This window comes from Culex pipiens, chromosome 2 (assembly GCF_016801865.2).
Source record: "Culex pipiens pallens isolate TS chromosome 2, TS_CPP_V2, whole genome shotgun sequence".
NCBI classification, from domain to species: domain Eukaryota; kingdom Metazoa; phylum Arthropoda; class Insecta; order Diptera; family Culicidae; genus Culex; species Culex pipiens.
The window spans coordinates 92,270,718-92,287,839 of record NC_068938.1 but is presented as its reverse complement, the minus strand read 5'-3'; the positions used below and the strand labels follow the sequence as shown (position 1 = coordinate 92,287,839).

General features: G+C 36.4%; 1 protein-coding gene across 2 annotated transcripts; it reads right to left on the bottom strand.

The window, feature by feature from the left end:
• Positions 1-1,319: 1,319 nt before the first annotated feature.
• Positions 1,320-2,592, bottom strand: LOC120418949 (fibrinogen-like protein 1). Of its 2 annotated transcripts, none has more exons than XM_039581486.2 (4): positions 2,375-2,592; positions 2,210-2,305; positions 1,606-2,151; positions 1,320-1,548 (listed from the first exon to the last, which is right to left on the bottom strand). In XM_039581486.2, exons 1-4 carry the CDS (start codon positions 2,524-2,526, stop codon positions 1,440-1,442), a joined length of 903 nt encoding a protein of 300 aa, XP_039437420.1. In that variant the 5' UTR covers positions 2,527-2,592; the 3' UTR covers positions 1,320-1,439. The 2 variants fall into 2 exon arrangements, with proteins under 2 accessions (XP_039437420.1, XP_052562969.1); XM_052707009.1 differs by having other exon boundaries at positions 1,733-2,151.
• Between the last annotated feature and the right edge of the window lie 14,530 nt (positions 2,593-17,122).

Below are 17,122 nucleotides of genomic sequence, written 5' to 3'. Positions count from 1 at the left end.
CGAGTGTCCGGAATTCGAAGCAGAAGTGTCCGGATTTCGAATCAGCCTTTATAAGTGCCCGGGATTTGGAGCACAATAAGTGATTTTTATTTTCAAATTCTGTTGAAAAATTGTTAGAAAAGACATATTTTGCATGCATTCTCTTAAAACGGACTGTTTATACTACATCCTGATGATATTTCTACATTTCCAACTTATTACATAATTTTTTGCCAGCTATAACAAAAATGATATTCTACCAGCCGGTCCCTAAGATGACAGTTTTCGTGAGTTGCGCGTATACTCCGACGGATGGCCAGTGGGCCTCGTCGGAGTACACCCATTAAATACGCAACTCAAAATTTGCATGGGGAAATTTTGTTTCGTGACGGCTTTCGCGGCACGCTCACTTCAACTGTTCTAGACTAATATTTGAACGTGGCGTATCTCTAAACAAGTTTTTTAAGAAATGATTCCAGACTGCATATTTTGTCGTTTTAAACCGAAACAAGACAAAAACTAAATTAATTTAAACTATTCGCCATTTTCAAAAGTTTGGCTTGATAATATCGAAGGCCGCCATCTTAGGCCCACTGGGCCCACAAAAAGGGGTACGCTCTATGGGAGCTGTCAACATGCTCCCGGGCTGTATTCTACTAAGTGTCCGGATTTCGAAACATGACGTTATTGAATCGAAAATATTGATGAATCAAAAATAATAATGAGCAACGATTTTTTTTCTTCAACATGACAAAATAGGGGGAGGAGAATGCAGTTCTTGAAAATTAGCGAAGGAGGAATGTTACGAAAAAGGTTGAGAGTCACTGCACTCCAGCATCAAATTTTCCGACTCGGAAAATCCCTGGATTTTTCCCGTATAAAAATATATCCCGTTTCGCTGGATTATAAAAAAAAATCAATCGAAAATATATATTTTCTTAAGTTTCCACATACAATTTAAAAAGCCGTGTATTTTCTTAAAAAACAATAGGAATAATGTTGAACATTTCGTATTGTTAATCCAGTAACAATTGATGATTTGATCAATGAAAACACGAATAAATATCTAAACGAGTCGTTTTTGTCGCTGGAGAATGTGTCATTTGCAGCTCGTTGCAGCTGTAGACGTGAGCGAGAAGGAAGAATTTGAACGACGGGAAAAGTTGCCACCCATTTTTGTGAAAACATCGTAGCGGATTCGGTGCGAAAGTGGCTGACCGGGTTTATCAAATCTGGTGCTTTACGAGCTTCCATCCACTTGTGTGCTGATGGACTCAAAATTCTGCTATCTATTAGAAAGGATTATAACTACGTTCGGGATTTCTTGAAAAATACAAAGATTGAATAATTCATATTTAATTTAAATTTTTTTTCCTCGATTTACTTAAGGCTGCTATTCATGGTTATGTTTAATCTTGTTTTTTATAAACTCAAATTTTAATTACAAATCGTTTCTTAAACTAACAGCGACGGATCATAATCCGACTGTACGTTGCAGCATCTGCCCAGTTTTTCCAGTAGATACCTCGTCCAGTTTGAGGGTCTTTCTTGTACGGGCCGTTAAGGTTCCTGCAACGAAAAAGTTTTTGAATTTATATGGTGTGCTTTGTTTTTGGAAATACTTACGCTCGATCGCAGTCGAAAAACCACCATCCACCCTTGTATTTCGATCCACAATGGATATCAGTTTCTTTATCATAATCTTTATCATTCGCTGAAAATTGTTCATTGAACGAAATTTGAATCGTATTACCAATTATTCCTTCGCTATATCTGAATCCACTGAATAGCCGATAATTGTCGTTCTCTCCAGCAACTTTGAAATTAGAAAATAAAGCGTAACCATAGTGGGAGGATTCGTTTCTCAATTCAACCGCCAGTTCATAGCTATCAGATGTTGTCAACTGGTGCATCCTTTCTAAGCCAAGCCAAAACTCGTTGAACTGTCCAACAGAACCAAAACCATTCTTATAGTCTTCCCAGTTACGATTGAACTCCACTGTTCCGTTGATTCTCTGCTGAATCACAATCCATCCCCCCCCTAAGGATTCTGCTTCACAAACCACAGCGAAAGTTTTGGAGCTACCAACTGGACGTAATAAATACCGTCCCGATACATCCGCTTGCATGCAATCCTCAATGATTCGATGTGCTCCCCGATTCACAGTTTGTCTAGAATAACGGAATTTCATGTTATCACTTAAAAAAAATTAAATACTTGGCTCCATACACTGTGATTCCTTTCTGTATTTGTTCCAACATTGCGCGTTGACCCTCCAGCCTGGTTTGTTCGACTTTCTCCATTGATGTGAACAATTTGAAAAAGCTGTCAAAAGATTAAATAAGTTAAATTAATATAAACCTAGTCTCAAAACTGCAGCACGATATTTCATACGTATTTTGCAGATTATCGAGCCGATGTTCCAGTATCTCATATCCGAAAGCCGCAGCTTCCTGTAACTGAATTTGTTTGCCATCTTCCTCCGAAACGAGTACCGCTCCTCTACAAAGTGAAGCCAACGTGATAAGCAAACCCGGTGACAACATTCTAACTAGCGAAGGTCTTCACTGTAAAACGATATAGCAACTACTGCGTAGGATCAAATGATATTCTCATGATTTAATAGACCCTCTTATCAAAATTGTTTCGCTAGGCATGGATTCCGTCATCGTCATTTCATAAATAAATTCCGTCATCGTCATATTAACTAAAAAAACATATATATATATACAGCAATTCCCCACGAAAACAGAATGGAAAAAAAACAAATTTTTCTGGGGGTTCCCTGGCCGAAATTATTAGACACGTATTTTTTTGTTTGGCCATTAGGGTGACCTTCGCCGTGTTAGGGTGGTCTGAAAAATGGCCATTTTCGTCGATTTTCGCAAAAACCACTTTTTTCGAAAAATCATTACTCCTCGCCATCTTATCTGATTTCAATTGTCTTATACGCATATGAAAGGTGATAAGTTGGCCTTTTAAAGAAAATAGGTAAGAAGTTTCAAAAATCTAGCCTAACGTAAGAAAAGGGCGTATGAAACTTTAAAATGCCGTTTTGACGGTGTCTGGACCAAAGAGCCTATGTCTGGAAATATTTTTATCGGATTCCCCGGACATTTTTACATAATATTCAAAAAAATGGGAGGAGTTCATTAACAGGATTCCGAGATATGGTTTTTTGAAAAAAAATCCGTGTTTTTCGACGTGCCGCGCGCAAAAACCGGAGAATGGCGAAATTGGCAAAAAAATAACTTTTTTCACTAAAACTGCGATAACTTCAAAATTTCAGCGATGACCTATACATGTTAGGGTACCAAATGTTGCGTCTTTTCATTACAAAAATTTTGGTACCCAAACATCTATAGGTCATCGCTGAAATTTTAAAGTTATCGCAGTTTTAGTGAAAAAAGTTAATTTTTTGCCAATTTCGTCATTCTCCGGTTTTTGCGCGCGGCGCGTCGAAAAACACGGATTTTTTTTTCAAAAATCATATCTCGGAATCCTGTTAATAAACTCCTCCCATTTTTTAGTATGTTATGTAAAAATGTCCGGGGAATCCGATTAAAATATTTCCAGATATAGGCTCTTTGGTCCAGACACCGTCAAAACGGCATTTTAAAGTTTCATACGCCCTTTTCATATGTTAGGCTAGATTTATGAAACTTTTTACTATTTTTCTTTAAAAGGCCAACTTATCACCTTTCATTTTAGTATAAGACAATTAAAATCGGTTTAAATGGCGAGGAGTTATGATTTTTTGAAAAAAGTGGTTTTTGCGAAAATCGACGAAAATTGCCATTTTTCAGACCACCCTAACTCGGCGTAGGTTGCTGTATATACAGCAATTCCATTTGAAAAGAGCCTAAACCGAAAAAAAAGTTCTCCGATCGGGCTCAAATTTTTTCTGGGTGTATCAAAATTTTCGTAATTGAAAGACGCAACATTTGGTACCATAACATCTATAGGTCATCGCTGAAATTTTAAAGTTATCGCAGTTTTAGTGCAAAAAGTTAATTTTTGCCGATTTCGTCACTTTCCCGATTTGCGCGTGGCGCGTCGAAAAACTCAGTTTTTATTTTCAAAAAATCATATCTCCAAAACTTACGGTTCGACATCGCCGATTTTTTGTCATGTTATGTGAAATTTTCCGAGGAATCCGATAAAAATATTTTCAGACATAGGCTCTTTGGTCCAGACACGGTCAAAACGCCATTTTAAGTTTTCATGCGACTTTTTCAAATGGTAAGCTAGATTTTTGAAACTTCTTACTATTTTTCCCAAATAGCCAAACTCATCACCTTTCTTTTGCGTCTAAGACAGCTAAAATCGGATGAAATGGCGCGGAGATATGATTTTTCGAAAAAAGAGGTTTTTGCGAAAAATGACGAAAATGGCCATTTTTCAGACCACCCTAACACGGCGAAGGTCACCCTAATGGCAAACAAAAAAATACGGGTCTAATTATTTTGGCAAAGGAACCCCCAGAAAAATTTTGAGCCCGATCGGAGAACTTTTTTTTCGGTTTAGGCTCTTTTCAAATGGAATTGCTGTATATATAGCCACCGACATTTTGATTTCAGCGAAATATTTGCAACTTTTCGATTTTTTAAAATAGTGACCATTTCTAATTTTTTTTGAAAGGTTCAGTAAATTTGCAATAAAATTGTCTAAGAGACATTGAAGATTGGACCTCGTATTGCTAAGATACAGCCGCTTTAAGAAAAAGAAACACGAAAATTGAAGTTTTCTAAGTCACACCCAAACAACCTACCATTTTCTAATGTCGATATCTCAGCAACTAGTGTTCCGATTTTCAATGTTAAAACATGAAACATTTGTAAAATTTTTCGATCATTTCGAAAAAAAATATTTTGAGAAAAAATAAATCAAGACTAGCATTTTAAATGGGCGTAATATTCAATGTTTTGCCCTTTCAAAATGTCAGTCTTTATAAAAAAAAAATTAAGTATTTTTTCGAAAAGATCGAAAAATTTCACGAATGTTTCATGTTTTAACATTGAAAATCGGACCATAAATTGCTGACATATTGACATTAGAAAATGGTGGGTTGTTTGGGTGAGACTTAGAAAACTTCAATTTTCGTGTTTCTTTTTTTTTAAAGCGGCTGTATCTCAGCAACACGAGATCCAATCTTCAATGTCTCTTAGACAATTTTATAGCAAATTTTCTGAACTTTTCAAAAAAAAAATTTTTTGAAATGGTTACTCATGGTCATTATTTTTTTAAATCTAAAAACTGCAAATAGTTTGCTAAAATAAAACTTTCGGTGGCTATATCTTGAAAACAGAGCCCTTTATCAAAAAATGTGTAGAGTATTTTTCGATTGCAAAGTCAATTTTACTAATCTAATCTAATCTAATCGAACACAAGCGCAGCCAGTCCGAAGAAAGCATCCTGGAAGAACTTGTGGTAAGATTACGCCTCAAGTCCTTTCTTGTCAATATTAATGATTACAGTACATCCGAGTTACCCCGAAAATGTATAGCAAAAATTAAAGCGGCCAGGCCTACTGCGTTGCATTAACCGCAGAGACAGATTCTGTGAACGGATCACATTTCACAGAATCATCAGGGGAGGAAGGATGCGTGGACATACCGTACCAAACGCTCCGGATCAGTTTTGGTGTGGTGTGTTAGTGTAAATTTGGCAGATAATAATATTTAGGGGCGGGGGGGTAGGGTGAGGAAATGAGGATAGGAGAAAGGGAAGGTGGGAAAGGGATAATATGGATATTTCATTTGATCAATAGGATATTATATAAAATAAGGGGGAAAAAAATAAGAAAAATGGATAGATCTCACCAAATCAAGACACACTTGAAATTTAAATAAGGATGCAAAAAGGAAATTCCTCACCGGGTTTGAAAAACACGATCTTGAACAGCCGTTTTATGCCACAGAAACACAAATCCAAATTTTGATTAGCGATCCTAACGGTTCCAACATTTCAGACCCTCAGCTCCACCTAGTTGTGCATATTGGCCAACGTCCACTAATCTTCTCCAGACCAGAATTGGATGGCAATCGCCACCCAGCGCCGTCCGGTATAAAGCTGTCCCGTAACGCGAATTTCGTAATTCACTTGGTTGATGGTCTTCTTCTCACTTTCTCTTCCGGCGCGGACGAAAAAGTTTCCTCCTTCACCAGGTGCACAAGTTTTAAAACATTCACAAACCATTCGAATAATTTTAAAGACATTTAAATTTTGTCTCAAACATAAAAAAACTTAAAAATTCCATGTAAATGACAGGAGCACAAAAATTTGCGTCCGACCCGCAGCGCGACCTACTTCGATCCCCGATTGCAAAGTCAATTTTACATTAAAAAATTACGTCAAATTTGTTTTTGCATGAAATTTCGATTATTTCCAAAAATCACTATTTTTTCAAAAATTCATAACTCGGCGGCAGATTTTTTGACCATGTTTCTCTATGGCTCAAAAGTTGCGGGTGTTTGTTCCCTCAAACATATCAAAAAATCTCGAAAATCAAAAAATACGTATTTTGGGAAATTTTGTTTTTGTGAAAAAAAGTTGATTAAAAAATCTGCAATTTTTTTTTTCGTGTACCTATTTTTTCTCAATAGTCCTCAGCAATATCTACAACTTTGCCGCAGACGCCAAATTGATCAGAAAATTCAATCAAAAGTTACAGTTGTTTGAATATTTACGTACCATTTTTGTATGGACAGCAGCCAAAATTATATGAAGACTTGTATGGGTGAACCAATGACACAAAATAGCTTCTTTGGTCATAGGGAAGGCCCCCACAAAGTTTGAGCCAAATCAAAAAATACAAAAAATAAAAATGGTTGAAATCGGCCGATTTCGTAGAGTGATCAGTTGAATAGTGTAGGGCTGATGTAAGGCATATTGAGCGTTACATTTCTTATAGGGATGTTTGATTAATTTCTTTTGTACACGATAGCCCGGTGTACCAAACACTACAAACCATTTCAAGTTGAATTAAATTAAAAAAATATATATTTCAAAAACATTCATATTGAGCATTTTTTAATTCAGCAAATTTATATTTTAGCTCCCGTATGATAGCACAAATTTTCATCAGAACAGCGACCATGAAAGCACTATTTGCATCAAATAAACGACTTGGAGGTGTTTCGTAATGCATGCAAATATTTGAAAATGATAAACAAACACAACATGGGGCGAGACTTTTCGCAACCGGAGCCAACGCACAAATGCCCCATTATATCAAGAGGATCCCCGGCCTTTCCCGGACAGGGACACACAGCAAACAAAACAACGTCGTATTCACTCAGTCATTCATTGGGCCAGAATGCGTCCAACAATAATAATCGTTTATGACCCGGGTGCAGTCGTCGCCTGAATGCACCTTCGGGAACTGGGGGGTTGTTAGTAAGCGACCATTGACATGGGTTAGCTGGGGTCAAATGGGGCTTAGATGGATCATTTCTTTGTTTGTGGCCTCGAATATCTAGGTTTCCATGGATATTCACATTTACGTAAGTCAACTTAGATATCATAACTTTTCAAAATTACCGTTACACCACAGTTCCCAACCTGGAGTATCTTAGATGCAGAGTTGAAATCAACGGCGGAACCGACAATACAGTACTTGTGACTTATGCAGCCTGGCACTAAAGGCGAAGGATTGTTTTTGCTTCTGCTGCTGCTGCTGTTATTGCAGTTGATGGGAAAAGGATTTAATGCAATGCATTTGTCTCGTCGGCTGCACTATATGGCAAAAGTTGGGCGAAGAAGTATTGTCCTGGGCAGTGCGCCAGAGCCAGTGCAAAGCGTAGAACTTTGTCCATGAACGCATGATAGTCCTATTGAAATTAGAGCTTTTTGAGCCCGAAATTGTCCTAATTTGTATGAATTAATTATAAATGCAAAACAATTTACCGAGCAAATTTGTTGGACTTTTTCGAAGTATTAAATAATTTGAGTAAGTTCGATTGATGTACAAATTAACGATATTCGAAAACTGTGTTTTTGGACCATACATGGTTTGCTTAAAAAATGCGAATTTAATTCAAGCACAGATTAGATCAATCAAAAACAATGTTAATCCGAATCACTCCAATCAACCAGTTGATCCTTTATCTTTTTCAACAATACTTTTTGCTTGACGTACGAAATTTGTGAGTTTGAATCTAAACAAATAAGATAATCTTGAAACTTTAACATAAACGAATCAAAAGAAAAAAGCTTTAAAGATGAGACAATAATGCGTTTATGTGCAGCTAACTAGGATACGAAGTATGTTTCAATGAAAGGACCAAACAACATGGCCATTCAGTGATGCAAATCGTACTGGGAATACCGTTTTAGCAAATAAATAAGTAACTTCCGCTTCGACCGTGAACGGACAACAATTCGTTCCGAGCGCTAGTTATAGAGCTAAAGTTATGGCGAGAAAACAATTTCTAAAGTGCTGCATCGTTATGGAAAGTAGAGTTAGATTTGAATAAGCTGGAATTTGAGGCTTCTTAGTGAGACACTATTGAATTAGTATTATTATAATTTCTTTAGAGTGCTTTCAAACAAGACGGAAGTTTATAAGTTGTCAGCTATATCGTTTCGCTGAGAATCTTATTTACCATATAATGGTTGATTAATTGAATTAATGGAAAATTTCTCACCATAACGGTGTTATCAAAAACTGGTTATAAAGCTGCATGGTACTTAAACTTTGATCGATTTTTCTTTTGATGAGATCTTATAATCGAATGTCACAGACAAACATACAACAAAAAAGTATTGCAAAATTTACTAGTAATTTTGTTTCGAAATGAAATTTTTAAAATAAACGAAATTCAATAAAACTAATAAAAATAACAACGTAAATCCATACTATTTTTACAAAGCCTAAAATAGTGAGCGAATAGATAAGATTCTGGAAATAGAGGATGAAAAAAACGCAAATCTTGCCTAAGTTAGTTAATAACAATGGTCATGCTATGGTTCAGAAATAAACTAACCACTTGGCGAGCCACAGGCCGTTGAGAATGTCAGAAAGTAGCATGTTTGAGTCAATTATTTCGTACACGACAGTTAAAATGAGGGACAAATTGTGTACTAGGGTGCTTAAATAGGATATTTAGACTAAATGTATTTTTATCCCAATGTCCCAATTTTTATGTCAACTTCATTTTCGTATTTTTATCCCGTTAGCAAATGATAAAGAATACATAATAAGAATCACAGGCAGCAGGCTTGGCCGAATGGTTACGATGTCCGCATTGTAAGCGGAAGATCATTGGTTGCTTCAGCCATCCATCGGATGGGGAAGTAAAACGCCGGTCCTGGGAGTCGTCTCCCATGTATAAGAACAAACAACACACTAAACAAAGCCTGCTCCGGTGGAATCGCTGGCGGCGGTTGGACTCGCAATCCAAAGGTCGTCAGTTCGAACCCTGAGGTGGAAGGTTCCTTGGAGTAGAAAGAGGTTTGGGTGCTCTCCCCGTCCAAGCCTTTGGACTCCTTGGTTCGAGCAGAAACTTGCAATAGAGACCACAAAAGAACTGGGGGTCGTTACAGTGGATGGTTTGATTTTGTTTTATTTTGAATCACAGTTTAATTGCGCAAAACGCAAAATATGTTTTACTTATCAGAAATGATGCAGTTAGTAAATTTGACAATCCTCTTTTCAACATGAATTATACCAAACTAAACACATTAATCATAACATCATAATGCAGCAATTCCCCTTAAAAAAGCAAGATTCGAAAAAAAAGTTCTCTGACCGGGTCAAAATTTTTTCTAGGTTTAGACCCGTTTTTTTTTGTTTGGCCATTAGGACCTACGACGTTTTACTTTTATGGATACCAAAATTGGCGTCTTTCAATTACGGTAATTTTGGTACCCAAAAAGAATAGGTCATCGCTCAAATTTTAAAGTTTTTTAGTTATTTTTTGTGAAAAAAGTAGTTTTTCACCGTTTTCTTCCCAGTTTTTATTTTAAAAAAATAGTATCTCGGAATCCTGTATTAACAACTACGCACGGTGTATTTTTTCGAGACCCCAAAGATAAAAAAATCGGCATCAGTTTTGGTTCATTATAAGCAGAGATATGCCCAATTTCCTGAAATAATTAGTGCCTTTCTCACAAATTTCTTAATTTAATTACCTTTCACATGATCAGCACTGCCTATTAACATATTTTTTATGATGATAATATTTTTTTTTGAAACATAAAAATTATAACAAGTTTTGACGAAATTCATGAAAATTATTCTATAGCATTCATTACAAAACTCAGTAGGCGTGCGCATCATGTTAAAGGGAATTAAATTAAGAAATATTGGAGAAAGGCACTATTTATTTCAGGAAATTGGGCATATCTCTGCTTATAATTAATCAAAACTGATCCTTTTTAATGGAACTTGTTCAGAAAACTGTTCTTTACAATGTGATTGATTGTAAAATGTTTTAAAATGTAATAGTGTGATGTGGCAGAGGATTGAAATAGTAGTTTATGCAACAAGTTGCAAAAAGAGGGTTTTTTCAGCACGAGTTGTACATTTATCCAACGAGGTTCACCGAGTTGGATAAATACGACGAGTGCTGAAAAAATCAAGTTTTGCAACGAGTTCCATACAACATTTTTTGCAATTTCGAAAAACACCAATTGAGTGAAATTTTAAGGCGAATTTTCATGTATTTTGTCAATAAATCGTTTAAATAAAAAAAATGTTGAAAAGTGTTACTTTTCGAAACAAGTGCTGAAAAGTTGAACTTTTCAGCACCCATTTCAGTGCTGAAAAGTAGAACTTTTCAGCATTTATTTTGAAAAGTGTTGCTATTCGATTCTGTTATTTTTGGTACAGAAAAGTAGGCTATTTCGTCGTTCAAGAATGACAGGAAAAGTAAGTAGTTTCACGACGGAATTGCAAAAAAATATTTTTTGGAACTTGTTGGGTGATAAACAGTATATTTATTAAATAATCCATGTTTTGCATTGTTTAATGCTCAAATTCGTATCCGGGCAATGTATTGCTGTATTTTCATGACAAATTGTGCAAAGAAAAGATTTATTTTCGGTCGTATCGAGGTTACCAGCTTGGATTTTGGAGTAATTTCAAAGAATGCTAGAAATCTGGTAAATTTGGTTCGATTTTTTTTTTGGTGGAGGTCAAATATGGTTCAAATATGATTAGTTAGAGTCCCCAAGGCATATTCATAAGAAGTTTGAGTGATATCAACATGAATGCACCGAATTTCTGTGACTTTTTTGAACAAATATCCCATAAATTCGAAAAATAATCTTCAAAAAAAAAGTTGCTCTAGACCCCTCGACGAAATATTTCGGTATACCCCGCAAAATGTCGGGAAAGAGCCCTTCTTTCGCGGTGCCAAATATCAGACATACCGAATTTTTTATCATTAGTTTGTTCTATAAAACACACCGTGCTACCATTTTAGATGTATTACGTAAAATTTCCTGATATAGGCTCTTGAGTCCAGAGACCAAACAGCATTTTATGTTTTCATACGACCTTTCAAAATGTTAGGCTAGATTTTTGAAACAATAAACTATTTTTCCCTCAAAACTTTGCGTCCAAGACAGCTAAAATCGGTTGAAATGGTGCGGAATTATGTTTTTTTTATTTGGCTTTTGTGAAAATCGACGAAAATCCTTTGACCATCCCAACATCAAAAACATGGCGTAGGTCGTGACAAAAAAAAAATACGGTTCTAATTATTTCGGCCAAGGAACCCCCAGAATAATTTGGAACCCGATCGGATTTTTTTTCCGTGCCGTTTTCGTGGGAGATTGCCAAATGTTTAAATTTCAAGTCAAACAGTGTATATGAGCACAACATGATTGCAAACCCATTCTTCTCTTACCAAATGTAAAAATCAGCTGTTGACTATTTGTTTAAAATTCGTCTTTGGCCAACGTGAGACTTTCAAATGAAATTTTTTTTTATAAAGATTTTTTTTTGAAGTTTAGTTACAGTCATCCCACATATTCGGAACACCCACAAATTCGGAACACTTTTGTGATAATTTGTCAATAGAATGCTTAATGCAACTTTTCTGCCGACCCTGCTATTTTCGGGCCTTTATTTGGACATTCTCTTGTATTCACTAGTAAAAGTCATACTTTTTAAACAAAAACTGCATTTCAAGACTATTTTATCCAGAGCACCAAAACACTGCCTCCAAATTGCCTTTTTCCATGATCGTGGGATGTTATTGTGTCCCCACTATTGAGGATCACCTTAGTTTAACTGATATTTTCATTAAAAAAAAGTTATCAGACCATTTATAAAACATCACTAAGCTTGAGTTTCACTGGTTGCAGTGTGTGAAGTCATTATTTTGTAAAAAATATCTACTCCTGGAGAGAAAAAAAAGTTTCGCATCGTAAGAAAGAAGTGTTTCATATTTGTGGATTTCAAGGGTCAATGTTTTTCTTTGAAAACTTGATATAAAACGAAAAATTTACAGCCGGTCTATACATCAATCGAAAGATCACAAGAAAAGCTTTCACATGAAGGTAAAAGCAAATCATTATGTTCAATCATCGATTTAATATGATTTGTTTAACATTGGCCGATCTGTAAACTGTTCCGAATATGAGGGATGACTGTAATTTCTGCAAGATTATAAAAGTCATTTAATAAGAAAAAGCAAAAAAAAAAGTCAGCTGCGTTTAAAGGCTTGATTGTAAATTAAATTTGGCATTTTTTTTAAAAGTTTTTTTTTGTAATATTACACCCAGAAATGTGGAGCACATCAAACATCGCAAAAAATACACAAAAAAACTGGAACAAGTATAACAACTATTATTATTTGGGTTCCCTGAACACGCTCCAATCGACAGAATTAAAATTTAGTGGATTCTCCGCCAGTAAATAAATCGTAAATTCCGGATATAAATAGAATGGAACCATCTTCAGTAACCATGAGTTGCGTCTTTCAGCAAAGACGAAAAGTTGCGTCAGTTTTTATTATCAAAAAATCGTATCTCGGAACCCTGTAATAACAACTTCACCATTTTTTGATATGTTATGTAAAATTTCCCGAGAAATCCCATAAAAATATTTTCAGGCACAGGCTCTTTGGTCCCGAGACCTTCAAAACAGCATTGGTAGTTGCAGATGTCCCCTACAAGGTCCAGGTCGAATCAAGTTGATATCTGGATGGAACACTTTTTATTTGAATTTGAAAATTGTGCTATTTTTTCACTTAAATGCCAATAACTCACTTTAGATTTAATCTATTCGGATGCTTTATACTTCATTTTGCTGCATTTTTCATGCCCTTTTAGATGCATTTTGAATTTAACACGTTCATTATGTTTATTTGTACTATTTTTTTTGCAAATTGTTTGATTAATTCTTCCTATTGCCCATGTCCCACAGTTGCGACCAACAAGGAGCGCAGAAAATTAAAATTTATTGACTCGATTTTTATTCCCCCGTTAATGCCACCCATGTTGACTGCGGCAACAGGATCAACCCAGTTTCTTCCCCCCACTTTTCGCGCTGTGACCAGTCGCACCAACTGTCGTAAAAACAATATCAATTTCCGGGAAGTGATCCATCGTTCACACCAAAAAACATCGGAAAAAGTGTTCAACCCCTCCCTATCTTTCCCCCTCCCATCACCCAACCCGATGCGTCACGTGGCGCAACAGCCGCCTTGCGACGGGCGAGAATCAAATCAAAAAGTGATGAAAATTCATGAAAATTAGCCTAACCCGAGGGCGGGTTATTGGGCGGCCAATGCGTGCGGGGGAAAGAGGGGGAGAAGAGCGGAAGTTTTCTCTTTTCCCTAGGCGAAGAGGAGAAAAAATGGGAGAAAAAAATGGTGGGAAAAAAGTTGAAGGTACGGAAATAAATTTATGTATGCTAATTTTATTGCCCCCGCGACATAAAAGTGAGGACGCCGAAACACGCGCGACCGTGTGGGGGAAAACGAGACAGAAATAGATGCAGAGAGGAAAATCGGGTTGTTCCGGATGAGGAAGGGGGGGATGCATGTTTCGGGAAAACTAGAGGAGGGTGGAAGAAGGGGGGGGGGGAAACACCACGCAAGTGAAAACATACATATTCGCTTAATTTTCCGACGACACCATATGTCAAAAGTTTTTATATTTTATTTATACTTTGTTTTTAAATTTATCACGTGTCTCATGTTCGGCGTAGAAGGGAGTTTGGGTCGAGAGTTTGCCGGGGTTTCCTCTAGTTTTCCGTGTGTATGGGGAATTGGTGGAAGGAAGATTACAGCTGAGGGAAAAGGAAGATGGTGTTTATGAGAGAGTAAGTGAAAATGTGGTGATGTTCACAAATTTATGATATTTTTTGCAAATTTGAACGAACTGATTATACACTTTTTGCGTTACAATTTTTATTTATTTGAAGCAGTCGTATGTGGTTGATTCCCATCAGCTCCAAACGAGGCAATACGATTGAAGTTGATGGTTTCACGACAGGCGTCCGTCACTCCCTCCCACATTGACTGGGCAGCCCGCCGGCGGTTCGCTGGCGGACCGCCAAACCGCTCTGGCGATCCGCCGGCGTTTGATTTGGCGGACCACGGGCGACCCGCAGGCGGATAAAATTTGCAACAATTTGGCGCACGATCAGTTTTTTTTTGGTCCGCCAGCGACCCGCCCGGGGTCGCCCAGGTTTGCCTTGAAATGTTTCACCCGCCGTTCATCCGCCCCACATACGCCGTTTTGTATGGTTCAACCGCCCTATAGGATGGTCCGCCAGCGGGTCGCCCTCGATACGCCTCCCATAGAAAGTTCATCCGCCTAAAAAGCCCCAACCGCCTTGGCTTGCCCTTGATGCGCCTCTCATATACGGTTCGGCCGCCCCTGTAGGTTGGTCCTGGGTGCTGAATAGTGGTTCGCAAAACGGCCTCAATTTTGAAATGTCAAAGTGGAACCAATTTACTGTTCGCCAAATATAGAGAGTATTGTTATCGATCATTACAAATTTAGATTTTTTTTTTGCAAGAATGAGAAATGTGTGGTTTGAAAGTTGAAGGCGAGATCGTCATTTTTTTAATAATTGGAAGTAGTTTATGGAGTCGATGCGGTTGCATCCATCCAGAAGCTGTCTTTATTGTTTGATTTCATTTGAAAACTTGTTGGTTTAGTGAAAATCTTCTTTGTTTATTGGATAAGCTTCGCTAGAATTAGCGAAGTTTTTACGCTGGACCAGGAAGAGCTGCAGGATTCCAAAATCAGCCAGGGAATTTATTCACGACTTTGCAGAATGATTCTCTCGCCGCAGTCCTTTGTCACCCGTAAAAAAAAATCTTCGAACCGAACGAAACTTTAAAACTCACCCAAATTTCCAGCAAAAACATACAAAAACTAGACAAAATAAAACACATACTACTGATTAGAATACAGCTCATTTACCAGTTAGAAAAAAGTCATGCTTGTGCTTGAACAGCTTCCTACTTTGTAGATGTAAACAAAGTGGGATCATTCGAAAATCACGTTACGCATTCTCTCTATTCATCACCCAGGGTTGGTCCACCAGCGGTTCGCCCTCGATACGCTTCCCTAGGGCGTCCAATTTTCCCGGGTTTTAAATTTCCCGGGAAACGGGAATAATATTTTTGAAATCCCGGGAATTCCCGGGATCCCGGGAAATTTTTAAAACAGTAATAAAATCTATGTTTTCATTATATTAGCATGTTTTTCAAGCTTAAAATCATAGAATTAGCTCAATACTTTTCATTGGTGGTAATCTACAATTCAATCTAACCAAGGACATGAAAAAAAATCTTTTTAAATGTGTAAAATATCAAATAAAAAAACAATTAATAAAATTATACCAGTTAAATTTTAGATAAGTTTTGACATTCATGTTTTATATAAAAAAGTTTACAAATTATCTCAAGGTCATTACCGCCAACTAGGGAAAAACTTGACTAACTTGAGCAATTTTTTGTTTTGTTATGTTCTGTTCCTGTTTTAACCGAAATCAATAAAAAATAAAAACATTATGCAAAAAAAATGACCAAAACAGCTGTCTCAATTCGATACATTCGTCTTGATTTGTCAAAATGTTTCATAAAAAATAATTTTAAATGATAATTAAAAAAAATTAAAATCATGAATATACGTAGTCTTATCAAAAATAAATAAAATTTATTAAAAATAATTAAAACATTAGGCAATTTACGGATCAGTATTTTTTTTACAAATTTCTTTTAAAAGTCAAATCAATGCTGATATCTAGTTTAAATAGGTCCTATAAACATATAAAAACAGGCTTATAGGATCTTTTCCAAAAAAAACTGGATATATGCTTAATATTTTATTTTTATTTTTTTTTTATTGTTGTTAATATATATTATTCCACAACAAAACCTGAATTTCCAGACAAAAATTTGATTTCGAGAATTTCCGGGACAAAATACTAAAAATCCCGGGATTCGGGAATTCCCGGTTTTGGAAAATTCCCGGGATTTTTGTCCCGGGAATTCCCGGGATGGACGCACTACGCTTCCCATATAAAATTCATCCGCCCGAAAAGCCAAACCGCCTTGGCCCGCCCTCGATTCGCCTTTCATACAAATTTCATCCGCCCAAGCAGAATACCCGTTCAGGTTCCTTCAGGATTCTGATTGTGTTGTTTCAAGTTCATCTAAAACTGAAAAAAAAACACAAAATGCCTTAGATAGAAATGCAGATGTTGTAGATGTAGATTCTTGTGTGCTGAAATTTAGAAATAAAACAAAAATGAGCAACTCTCTACGAAATCGGCCGATTTCGACCATTTTTATTTTTTGTATTTTTTTATTTGACTCAAACTTTGTGGGGGCCTTCTCTATGACCAAATAAGCTATTTTGCGTCATTGGTTCACCCATACAAGTCTCCGTACAATTTTGGCAGCTGACCATACAAAAATGGTTTGTAAATATTCAAACAGCTGTAACTTTTGAGTGAATTTTCTGATCAATTTGGTGTCTTCGGCAAAGTTGTAGGTATTGTTGAGGACTTTTGAGAAAAAAATAGGTACACGGAAAAAAAATTTGCATTTTTAATCAAATTTTTTTTCACTAAAACTCAAATTCCCAAAATACGTATTTTTTGATTTTCGAGATTTTGTGATATGTTTTAGGGGACAAAAATCCGCAACTTTTGAGCTATAGAGAAAC

What these genes read in the sequence shown, in the direction of transcription:
- LOC120418949 (XM_039581486.2), bottom strand. Translation starts at nt 2,526, where the DNA reads ATGTTGTCACCGGGTTTGCTTATCACGTTGGCTTCACTTTGTAGAGGA. An exon ending in ATACAGAAAGGAATCACAGT is followed by an intron (nt 2,152 to 2,209) that starts GTATGGAGCCAA and finishes CCGTTATTCTAG; the next exon opens with ACAAACTGTGAATCGGGGAG. An exon ending in TTTTTCGACTGCGATCGAGC is followed by an intron (nt 1,549 to 1,605) that starts GTAAGTATTTCC and finishes TTTTCGTTGCAG; the next exon opens with GAACCTTAACGGCCCGTACA.